The sequence below is a fragment of the Palaemon carinicauda genome, chromosome 5, assembly GCF_036898095.1.
Source record: "Palaemon carinicauda isolate YSFRI2023 chromosome 5, ASM3689809v2, whole genome shotgun sequence".
NCBI classification, from domain to species: Eukaryota; Metazoa; Arthropoda; class Malacostraca; order Decapoda; family Palaemonidae; genus Palaemon; species Palaemon carinicauda.
Genome location: NC_090729.1, coordinates 160,724,825 through 160,737,199, shown reverse-complemented (window position 1 = coordinate 160,737,199; position 12,375 = coordinate 160,724,825). Strand labels below are relative to the sequence as shown.

Below are 12,375 nucleotides of genomic sequence, written 5' to 3'. Positions count from 1 at the left end.
TCACCCCTTGGGACCAAGGCAGAGCCGCACTGGCCTTAGAGGGTTTTTGAGTGCCATAGACTTAGTCCACGACCGTATCCTTGCCTTCACGAGGGGCCGTCTCGGGGTCCTTGAACTTGTTGAGATGCCTCATCAAAGTCAGGACTTGCCAGAAGGCATGCTCTGAATCATGCTGCTCTCCTCCTGGTGAATTGGCAGCAAAGTCTCCTGTCCCCAACTGCTCTACTTGGGGGGACACGTGGACGTTCTCTTGGGGTCTCGCTGGCTCTGGTCGAATCCTTGAAGAAGACTTCGGGACGGTCTTCGAGTCCTTAGGTTCCCTTCTAGGAGGGATGCAGGACTCTAGTAAATTAGTCTAAGGGCTCTTCTCCGCCCCAACACGCGACGATTCTCCTACTCGTGGTGGGGTCTCTCCCATTGGTGCGGTGGGAGAAGGTCTCACCTCGATAGATTCTCCTGAGGACGGAAAAGCTTCGTCCACAGGAGAAGGAGAGAACATCTGAGGGGGGGAAGGAGCCTTCCTTACGGACTTCTTAGGAGCCAGTTTGACCCTAGGAGAAGTCACCACGAACTCTACTCCTCTCTTCCTCTTCAGTGGGGTCGAGCTGTCGTTGGTTTGAGACCCAAATCAGCGAAGGCGGGCTTAACAGCCTGGACGACAGCTCCGATAAGAGACCCAAACCAAGGCTGTCGACTGACAGACGCAGTGTCAGAGACTCCCACTGGAGGGAAGGGGACCGGGCAATCCTTTGGAGTAGACACCATAGGGCCTGCCTGAAAGGAAGAAGAAGAAGATTGGTGCCTAGACCTCTCTGAAGAATTACCCTCCTGCGAGCGCACTGTTCTGTGCTTGCGGGAGGGGGGGCGATCGTGAAGATGATGACCTGGTTGTACACACTCCTGAAGACTCGCTAGGCTGCTCGTGTTGCGAAACCCGGCGGGAATCGCGCTTGGGGTCGCACTGGTGCTCGCGCGATGTACAAATCGCAGGTTCGCGCGCGTGGGCGTGCGGAGATGAAAGCACGGGCGAGGGGGCGCGTGGGCGTGCGGGCAAGGGTGCGCGCGTGGGCGTGCGGGCAAGGGTGCGCGCGTGGGCGTGCGGGCAAGGGTGCGTAAGGGCGAGCGTTGGCGGCCGGGAAAATGACGGCGCGCAGGCGAGCGACGGCGCGTTGGCGAGCGATGGCGCACAGGCGAGCAATGGCGCGTAGGGCGAGAAGGTGAGCGATCGCGCACAGATGAGATAGCGCGAGGGCGCGTAGGTGACCTTCGGCGAGCAGGATCGTGGGCGCGCGGGCGCGCTGAAGAGTGTGCTTGCGCGCAGGCGATGGATCGCGCGGGCGGGCAGGAGATCGCTGGCGCGCAGGTGCGCGGTCTAGAGCAGGTGGCTGGGGTGCAGGGCCAGCAGGTGTAGAAGCGCGTACCGGACGCTGCTCGTGGGCGCGTGCAGGAGACTTCTCATGAGCGCGTGGGCGCGTCGTGTCTCGTCCAACTCTGGAAGTGCGCAAAGGTGAGTGCGCACGATGGCGCGCAGGCGAGGGCTGACGCGTGGGCGAGTTCCGAGGGCGAGAAGGAGAAGGAATAGTCTTCTTGCCTGCGCCCAGATCAGGGGATCGAGGGCGCGCAACAAACGATGGCGCGCAGGAGAAGATCGCTAGCGAGATGGAGATCGTGGGCGCACATGGCACGTGTCAGGAACAGGGCGCGCAGATGTGCGCTGACGAGTAGGAGATCGCTGGTGCACAGGAGATCGCTGGCGCGTCGGCGAGCGCTTGCGAGCAGGTGAGCTCTGGCGAACAGGAGAACGGTGACGAGCAGGAGAGCGCTGACGAGTTGACTCTGCTTCTGCTGCAGGAGATCGCTGGTGCGTAGGAAGGTCCTCAGCAACAGCAGGAGAGCGCTTGCGTGCTACTGCGCGCTCGCGGAGAACGTGGGCGTGCAGGTGAAACCTGGCACTTAAGGGACTTGCTCACATTGTGAGACAAGCCCTTTACCCCCAAGGGACCGGTGCTCGTTGGAAAACGGGGTGCATGGGTGCCCACAGCGCGTCAGCTTCCAGGAACAGTGAAGGAAGATCCACAGGTCTGGCAGGCGTTGGATATCGCGAACGATCTGCAGAAGTCCAGTGATGCAGCTGCAACGGTCGACTCACATCGAGGAGGAACCTCTGCGGGGGACGTCGAGGGCGAAGAACCGAAGAGGCGCCCCCTAACTCCCTTGTAGGGAGAAGCAAGCCCTCTACGGCGAAGAGGAGGGCGAGCCTTGCGGCGAAGACGACCTCTAGGAGCAGGAACACCATCGTCGGTCCTCCGAAGAGGAGTCTCTGTCAGTGAACTCCCCCGAGGGGGAGAATCACCCGCAGGAGAGACCGTTGGACTCAGCTCCTCCCTCGAAGGATGTTCGGAGGGAGGAACTGACCCTTCAGCAACATCAGCAACCAAGGCAGGGGTTTGACCCGACCCGTCGGAAGCCTCTGCCACAACAACGTCGACGATAGACAGAGGATCTACCTCCGCTATCACCGGCGACTGCTTGACAGCTGTGCCCAACTGGATCAAGTCAAACAGGGGTTCCCTAGAGGGCGAACCCTTAAGCCCCAAGGAAGCCCAAAGCTGTAATAAATCATCATTATACACAGTGTTATTAAAATCCTCCCCCGGAGGAGGAGGAGGAGCTGCCTCGCTATGGGAGGCAACTCCCTCTCCCGAACCCCGAGGTCAGTCAACAAAAGAATGGCCTACGCTACCACTCGCCGGCCTCTCACGAGAGACCGTTCGAGTGGGAGCTTCGGAGGAGGTAGACCACTCCCTGCACTCACTGCAAACTTTGTCTCTATCACACCGTTGACCTCTGCAGTACGGACACAAGGTGTGAGGGTCCGTCTCGACCGCCGACATAAAACTCCTACAAGGGCGGTCGGGTAAGCCAGGGCACTTCCACATGATAGAGGTAGAGGCCAACTTCCGAACATACAACTGTAAGAAAAAGCAAAAAAGATTAAGGCTGTCAACATGCGAGGGTGAGGTAGACACGTCTGACCATCACCTGAGCCAAAAGCGAAGTGAATCAGTTCACCGGTGTGTCAGGGGGGAGGGGTAGCTAGCTACCCTTCCCCTATCCCTTCGCTAACTAGCGAGGGGGTAGTTAACCCTCATTAAAAATCTAATGGCTCGTCATTCAGCTACGCCGAAAGTAATACCTCATGTAAATAGCGTGGTTTGTATTTCGGTTATGGAACAAACTAACTTTCTTTGATTGACGTTGTCACTGTCACTTCAAGGTCATACTTTTATCATTATTATTATGATTAATTGCTAAGCTACAACCTTAGTTGGAAAAGCAGGATGCTAGCAAGGGATATAACGGAAGCAAACAAGCCGCCAAACAGGAAAAAGTATGTTTGATAGTGGCAGACTCCCACAACTCCAAGGTTAGAGTCCTTCTCTTCAGGACATGACTAGCAATTGGGATGGCTTGCTTCTCTGAGCTGTGAGGGTGCTACAACACTACTTGAAGGAAACTTGACACTTTAGACCGGAGGAGATTCTTCCTTAGCACCAATACGGTAAATCAATGAGACCATCAGGCGTGCCAATCCCACATTTAGAGACACTTTGGATAGACCTCCAAGGGCTTACATTTAAAGTAATCAGGAAACACTCCATATCCTTGGCTTCTTCCATTAACATCCCTTGAACACAATGATCTGCCAACATATTTCATTTAAAAGAAAAAGTAGCAGACTAAAACCGCCAGATCAAGAGGCAGCACAGCCATGTGTGTACTGAACTGCGGCTGAAGTCGAAGGGAAGGTTACTCTACCTGGCGAGTGGGCGGGGCCTACCCTCCACCAGCTAGCATCTATAAATACCTTGTTAACAGTTTATATGGCCATTCCAGCTTCACTGTACAGTAGTTGTATGCCTATTAAAGGACAGTGGTTTGTATTCATGTGGGCATAAATTAATTCAAGGGAAAAAATTAAGTCCCTCTTTCATTAATAAAACTGTTATTCGAGTACCAGATTACCCTGTGAGAAATAATACTTCAGTAAGATAAAGGGTTGTGTATTGCTAAAACTCCATATTTACACATTATAGTACTTACAGCTTCATCCTTCTTTGACTCATGGTTTTGGTAAGATAATTCCTTTTTCCTTCTCATATTTTTTTCCAACAGTTTAAGGCTAACATCAAAAGCTGCCAGAAAACCCTGAAAAATAAATGGTTATAAGTATTGATACCCAAATAAAACCTGAAATTAAATGAATACAAAAAGAAATACAGTATATAAAGAGAAATTTAATTTCTTTATTTTTTATAGAGTATATATGAATACCATAAAATGTACTGTATTATACTGCGTTTAGGATTCTAAAAAAAAGTTTGTTTTAACAATATAAAATATGGATGAACAACTAAAGAACAAATTTTGAGTGTAGTTTTTATTTTTCCTAACTATACAAACCGGAGTTCTTTAAAATACTGTACAGTACATGTCTTTAAAAGTAATATGATATTTTAATTATAAAATAAATTTTTGAATATAATTACCCGGTGAATATATAATAGCTGCAACTCTGTTGCTCGACAGACACATACAGTAAAAAACTCGCCAGCGATCGCTATACAGGTTGCGGGTGTGCCCACCAGCGCCAACTGTCGGCCAGATACCACTCTCGATGTAAACAAAGACTCAATTTCTTCTCATCCCACTGCGTCTCTATTGGGGAGGAAGGGAGGGTCGTTTAATTTATATATTCACCGGGTAAGTATATTCAAAAATTTATTTTATAATTAAAATATCATTTTTAAATATTTAACTTAGCCGGTGAATATATAATAGCTGATTCACACCCAAGGAGGTGGGTAGAGACCAGAGTTAAATATGTTTACATCGAATAAGCTAAGAGTTTTTTATTTCATTTTGGCAGTTATCAATATAACAAAACCAAAATAAATAGGTACCTGGTAAGGAAGTCGACTTAGACGATTACTCTGCCTTGTAAGTACGTCTTCCTTACGGAGCCTCGCGATCCTCTTAGGATGCTGACAGACCCCCAGGAGCTGAAGTATCAAGGGCTGCAACCCATACAACAGGACCTCATCAAACCCCTAATCTGGGCGCTCTCAAGAAATGACTTTGACCACCCGCCAAATCAACCAGGATGCGAAAGGCTTCTTAGCCTTCCGGACAACCCATAAAAAACAACATTTCAAGAGACAGATTAAAAGGATATGGAATTAGGGAATTGTAGTGGTTGAGCCCTCACCCACTACTGCACTCGCTGCTACGAATGGTCCCAGTGTGTAGCAGTTCTCGTAAAGAGACTGGACATCTTTCAAGTAAAATGACGCGAACACTGACTTGCTTCTCCAATAGGTTGCGTCCATGATACTTTGCAGAGATCTATTTTGCTTAAAGGCCACGGAAGTTGCTACAGCTCTAACCTCGTGCGTCTTAACCTTAAGCAAAGATCGGTCTTCCTCACTCAAGTGTGAATGAGCTTCTCGTATCAACAATCTGATAAAACATGACAAAGCATTCTTTGACATAGGCAAGGATGGTTTCTTAACCGAACACCATAACGCTTCAGATTGGCCTCGTAAAGGTTTAGTACGAGCTAAGTAGAACTTAAGAGCTCTAACAGGGCATAAGACTCTTTCTAGTTCATTGCCTACGATCTCCGATAATCTAGGAATATCGAAAGATTTAGGCCAAGGACGAGAAGGTAGCTCATATTTGGCTGGGAAACCAAGTTGCAGAGAACAAGTAGCTTTTTCTGACGAAAACCCGATGTTCTTGCTGAAGGCATGAAGCTCACTGACTCTTTTAGCCGAGGCTAAGCATACCAGGAAAAGAGTCTTAAGAGTGAGATCTTTCAGGGAGGCTGACTGTAAAGGCTCAAACCTGTCTGACATGAGGAATCTTAGGACCACGTCTAAATTCCACCCAGGAGTAGCCAAACGACGCTCCTTAGAGGTCTCAAAAGACTTAAGGAGGTCTTGCAGATCTTTATTGTTGGAAAGATCTAAGCGTCTATGCCGGAAGACCGAGGCCAACATGCTTCTGTAGCCCTTGATAGTAGGAGCTGAAAGGGATCGTACTTTTCTCAGGTATAAGAGAAAATCAGCTATTTGGGCTACAGAGGTACTGGTCGAGGATACGGAAACTGACTTGCACCAGTCTCGGAAGACTTCCCACTTCGATTGGTAGACTCTAATGGTAGACGCTCTCCTTGCTCTAGCAATCGCACTGGCTGCCTCCTTCGAAAAGCCTCTAGCTCTCGAGAGTCTTTCGATAGTCTGAAGGCAGTCAGACGAAGAGCGTGGAGGCTTTGGTGTACCTTCTTTACGTGTGGTTGACGTAGAAGGTCTACTCTTAGAGGAAGACTTCTGGGAACGTCTACTAGCCATCGAAGTACCTCGGTGAACCATTCTCTCGCGGGCCAGAGGGGAGCAACTAACGTCAACCTTGTCCCTTCGTGAGAGGCGAATTTTTGCAGTACCTTGTTGACAATCTTGAATGGTGGGAATGCGTAAAGATCTAGATGTGACCAATCTAGGAGGAAGGCATCTATATGTATTGCTGCTGGGTCCGGGACTGGAGAGCAATAGATTGGAAGCCTTCTTGGTCAGCGAGGTTGCAAAGAGATCTATGGTGGGTTGACCCAAAGTCGCCCAAAGTCTCTTGCACACATCCTTGTGGAGGGTCCATTCGATTGGAATTACTTGACCTTTCTGACTGAGACAATCTGCTAGGACGTTCAAGTCGCCCTGGATGAACCTCGTTATTAGGGAGATGCCTCGATCTTTTGACCAGATGAGCAGGTCCCTTGCGACCTCGTACAAAGTCAGTGAGTGGGAACCTCCCTGTTTGGAAATGTACGCCAAGGCCGTGGTGTTGTCCGAGTTTACCTCCACCACCTTGCCTCGAAGGAGATTCTCGAAGCTTATCAAGGCCAGATGAACAGCCAAAAGCTCCTTTCTGTTGATATGCATGCTCCTCTGACTCGAGTTCCACAGACCTGAGCATTCCCGACCGTCCAGCGTCGCGCCCCAGCCCAAGTCCGATGCGTCCGAGAAGAGAACGTGGTTGGGTATCTGAACTGCCAGGGGAAGACCCTCTCGTAGGCTGATATTGTCCTTCCACCAAGTCAGACAAGACTTTATCTTTTCGGAAATCGGGATCGAGACCGCCTCTAGCGTCTTGTCCTTTATCCAGTGAAAAGCCAGATGGAATATAAGAGGACGGAGGTGTAGCCTTCCTAGCGAGACAAATTGCTCCAGGGATGACAGCGTCCCTACCAGACTCATCCACAGCCTGACTGAGCAGCGTTCTTTCTTCAGCATCTTCTGGATGGAGAGCAGGGCTTGATCTATTCTGGGGGCCGACGGAAAAGCCCAAAAAACTTGACTGTGAATCTCCATCCCTAAATACAGAATAGTTTGGGATGGGACCAGCTGTGACTTTTCCAAATTGACTAGGAGTCCCAATTCCTTGGCCAGATCTAGAGTCCAATTGAGATCCTTCAGACAGCGATGACTGGAAGAGGCTCTGAGAAGCCAGTCGTCACAGGGAGGCTCTGATCTCCGATAGCTCGAAACTGGTACCCCACATTCCTGTAAACAAACCTCAGAAACGGTTGGGAATCCGGGTGTATAGGAATGTGGAAGTATGCCTCCTGAAGGTCGAGAGAGACCATCCAGTCGCCTTCCATAAATGCTGTCAAGACAGCCTGGTAGACTTCATCGTGAAGTTTATCTTGACAATGAACACATTGAGCGCACTTGCCTCTTACGTACTCCTGCAGTGAACATGGCTGCCAAATCATGGAGCCATCCCTGAGGGACTTGTCCCTGCAGAGAACATGGCTGTCAGATCATTGGAGCCATCCCTGAAAGCCTTGTTTATGCATGACATAATTGTACAGCAAAACTTCAAAGGCTCGAAAACAGCTGTGAAGTTGACCTGTAAAATCTTGGAGCGTCTCCTGGCCAGGCGCCAGGGAGAGTCTACGAGATTTGAGAAGTCTATCTGGGCAGAGGCAGGAACTCCCAAGCCGAGAACTTCTCTCGTGTCATATCAGACTCTCGCTCTATAAGCCAGTTTAAAAGAAGGGAAAGCAAAGGCTGTATCCCCCAAACTCCTCCTGGTGATAAACCAGTCGCCTAGCAAACGTAAAGCTCTCTAGGAGAGCGAGAGAGCACTAGCTTATAAAACAACGGCTTCGAAGTAGCTAGGGCTAGTGTAAGCTCTGACGTTTAGGCGAACGAGGAGCAGCAGTTACAAAAAGATCCGGACAAAGATCCTTAAAAATCAGCATGATTTATTTAAAGTCCATAGAGGGCTACGCAGCTTTAGGCTCCTCTCCGTCTGACAGAGTCCTCAAGGGAATATCAGTAGGAGGGGGAACAGCAACTTCCTCATCTAAAGGAACCTTGTCCGATAATAGCTGAGTCTCAAGCAAGGGAGAGACCTACCGTGGTGGCAATGCTTTACAAGCAGAGTCCACACGCACTGGTGCATTAGTAGCGGACCAGGACGCAACGTCATGTAACTGCTTGACAGTCTGTGAACTGTCAACAACAACAGGTGCGAGAGACCAGGACGCAACGTCATGTAACTGCTTGACAGTCTGTGAACTGTCAACAACAACAGGTGCGTGAGGACGCACAGCGTCCACTCGAGACTGCTTTGACCGCCTAGACTGAGCAGTCAAAACAACTCTAGAATGCGGAGGTTGACGCACAGCGTCAAAACAAGTCAACTCCGATTGTTAGCGAACGTCCTGAACGTCAACAGGAGCATCAGCAAGTGGCCTATCGTCCAAATGTGGCTGAAAATCCACACGAGACCGCATCGAGTGTGGTTCTAAACAACCTGACTGACGTGACTTAGCTACGCCAACGTCAACAGGACGCACAAAGGAACGTTAGGTTGGCTGAAAGCCAGGATCTCGATGAGATAAACGGCTAGGCTCAACGGACTAATCGGCAGAATAGTCTTCCATAAGGGAGGCAAGCTTATTCTGCATGTCTTGCCGTACAACCCATTTAGGATCAACGGAAATGGTTGCGGTAAGACACGAGGGTAACGTCTGTGACCGCAAAACCTTGCCAACAAAAAGAATCTCGGAGTCTGTGTTACGCTTTTGTTAGGCGGCGAGCAGTTTTCCGATGACTGCAAAGGGTCAGAGCTGTCCTAATGGCTACAACCAGGACGCTGGACCTGTCCTGAAAGGACTGACTTTCGCTTAAGGGCCTCGAAACCTTGTTTCAGGTTTCTTATGCGAAAAGCCTTCGGATGACGAGGAGAAAAATGTCTCTCTCGCCTTATGGTAGGGGAGATCTTGGTAAGATACACCCGATACCATAGAGGGAACGTCTGTTCGCTGATCAAGGCCTCTCGAACCCATAAGTCGTACGACATTACTTCTCCCCTGGGCTTGGGAGCTTGCAAGAGGTCCCGGACTAGGTGAACGACAGGCACGAACAGACGAACCCTCGGTCGCAACACTGTAACACTTTGCGCAATATCACTTTATCACTACGATTTTCTGTTTTGCACTTATTTCACTGAAATCAAAACTTTTACTGATTTCTACCTGAAGCACGCAATTCTACCCACATCAAAAGGTAGTAATTGCGAAATCAGTCGTATAATGCAAGCACATTAATACCAGCAAAAAAAAAACAGTAAACATCTTTTAAGATAATAAATTCAGTGGTTGGGGAAGAGACTAAACACTAGTTCATTCAAAACTACGTTTTCAATCTCTCACCGTACATTGCCTGGGGACGAGAATAAAACTAAAAACGTTTTATCCTTTCTCTCCGTACAGAGACTAGGGACGAGAGTAACTCGAGAACAACGTTACCCGCTTGAACGGAACGTTTTCTCTCCTCTCTCTCCCTCCGTCTCTATCTCTCTCTCTCTCTTGATTTCGCACCTAAGAGAAGAGCCCAATTACGTTTCGTCAAAAAAACATGTTATTTGACCAAAGGAAAAAACTGAAAAGTTTTTCAATTAAAAAGTTCCTTTAAAATAGAATTTAAAACATTTAAGCTTTGAAAGAAGAATGAACAAAACGTCAGAATCGATTTACTCTTTCTGCAAAGTGAAACCGTGATACTCTCTCTCTCTATCGTAACGATAGAACGCAAACTGCAAAGCATAAATAAACTAAACGTTAGTTCATCTTTGAAAACAGTACGAAGACTATTCAAAGAAAATCTTTCATAAAATATTTATTAAAAATATTCATTTAAAAAGTTTTAAATCATTAGCTCTTTAAAAGCTATTTACGATTGAAAGGGCTCAACGTTGTTTAACTTCGGTTTCCAAGTTAGGACCGCCTACTCTCAGGAAAGGTCGCATATAAACAAAACATTAAAATTTATTTTTATGTTTATTATAAATGGAAAGTTAATCGAAGAGGCCTAATAAAGGCGGTGAGATATAAAATATATAGAGGAAAATCTATAATTAATTTATAACGTGATAAGATAATTGCTAAAAGCCTAAACACACTTCCGTCTAAGGGAAGGGTCGGCCATTTAAAAGTCAAAGAAAGTCCATACTCTCTTTGTCATCAAAAATTAAATCTATCCAAAAACGAGTTCAAGATTTAAGATGAAGATAAAACACCTGCACTGCGAAAGCTCAAACCAAAATGAAGTACTTCACCAAATATGTTGAGAAAACTCCAGGTTCTACAGCGAGTAAAAGTACGTCTTGTCGACACGTCGACAGAGAAGAAATTGAGTCTTTGTTTACATCGAGAGTGGTATCTGGCCGACAGTTGGCGCTGGTGGGCACACCCGCAACCTGTATAGCGATCGCTGGCGAGTTTTTTACTGTATGTGTCTGTCGAGCAACAGAGTTGCAGCTATTATATATTCACCGGCTAAGTTAAATATTTAAAATTCTATTTTTCTTAACTATACAAACCTGAGTCATTTAATAGGAGTAAAGTATGAGTTCAGCAAAGCTGAGATTGTCGTAAAAACTTAACATGGTAGTTATGATTACCCGTGGATGGCGGGTAAGTCCTGCCTACCTGTTAGTCTGCTAGATATTCACTTTAGACCTTAGGTCTGGGACTTGCAGGGTGGTTGAGGTGGGAAATGTAACTTAAAGGACTTAGGTGCATATAGTTGAGAAAAGTACAAATTACTTGAAAAAATTGTGACTGGTTCCTGCACGAATGCAAATCATCTCTCTTTAATAGGAGATTCATCCTTAAGAGGGAGAAAGTCCCTATGAAGCCAAATCTGACTGGTTCAATTTTTCCAAGAAATGTTAGAGCATCTGATTTTGTAGAGGAGCGAAGGTGATAACTCCGACCTACCTCCTAACAGTATGAGTATGGAAATGTTACACGCATTATTATTATTATTATTATTATTATTATTATTACTTGCCAAGCTACAACCCTAGATGGAAAAGCAAGATGCGGTAAGACCAAGGGCTCCAACAGGGAAAATACCCCAGTGAGGATAGAAAATATGGAAATAGACTACAAGGGAAGTTTAAGAACACAACATTAAAACAAATCTTTCATATATAAACTACAAAAACTTCAAAATGATAAGAATAAGAGAAATAACATAGAATAATGTGCCTGAGTGTACCCTCTAGCAAGAGAACTCTACCCCAAGACAGTGGAAGACCATGGTACAGAGAGTATGGCACTACCCAAGACTAGAAAACAATGGTTTGATTTTGGAGTGTCCTTCTCCTAGAAGAGTTGCTTCCCATAGCTAAAAAGTCTCTTCTATCCTTTCCAAGAGGAAAGCAGCCACTGAACAATTACAGTACAGTAGGTAACCCCTTGAGTGAAGAAGGAATGTTTGGTAATAATAGTGCTGTTATGTGTATATGGACAGAGGATAATATGGAAAGAATATGCCAGATTATTCGGAAACCCAGCCACTGAGGGGGGGCAAGCCAGCCTCAACTTGGTGCCGGTCCCAAGCCTGGGTAAATGGGGAGGGTTGGCAGGAGGAAAGGCATACGGCCATGAAAAATTAGCCAAAACCAGTATGGCCAGTGGAGATTGTGAACATCGACCCCACATAAAAACAGGGAAAAGATGCAGACAAAGAAAGAAGAAGATGCCAGACTATTCGGTGTACTAAATGTCTATATGTGTAGGCAAAGAAAAAATGAGACGAAACCAGAGAGAGAAATCCAATGTACTGTAATACTGTCTTACCAGTCAAAGGACCCATTAACACTCCAGTGGTATAGTCTCTCTTCCTTCCACTGTCTTGGGTTAGAGTTCTCTTGCTTGAGGGTACACTCAGGCACACTTGTATCTAGTTTCTCTTTCTCTTGTTTTGTTGAAGTTTTTATTGTTTATATAGGAAATAT

The 12,375-nt window shown here is 47.0% G+C and overlaps 1 protein-coding gene across 2 annotated transcripts in view; it reads right to left on the bottom strand.

The window, feature by feature from the left end:
* LOC137641573 (COMM domain-containing protein 6-like) overlaps window positions 1-12,375 on the bottom strand; it is a 93,235-nt gene that overhangs the window by 77,110 nt on the left and 3,750 nt on the right. For both annotated transcript variants that reach the window (XM_068374270.1, XM_068374269.1), the window contains exon 2: window positions 4,105-4,209. In XM_068374270.1, the coding sequence (XP_068230371.1) occupies window positions 4,105-4,209 (105 nt within the window). The remainder of the gene's footprint in view (window positions 1-4,104; window positions 4,210-12,375) is intronic.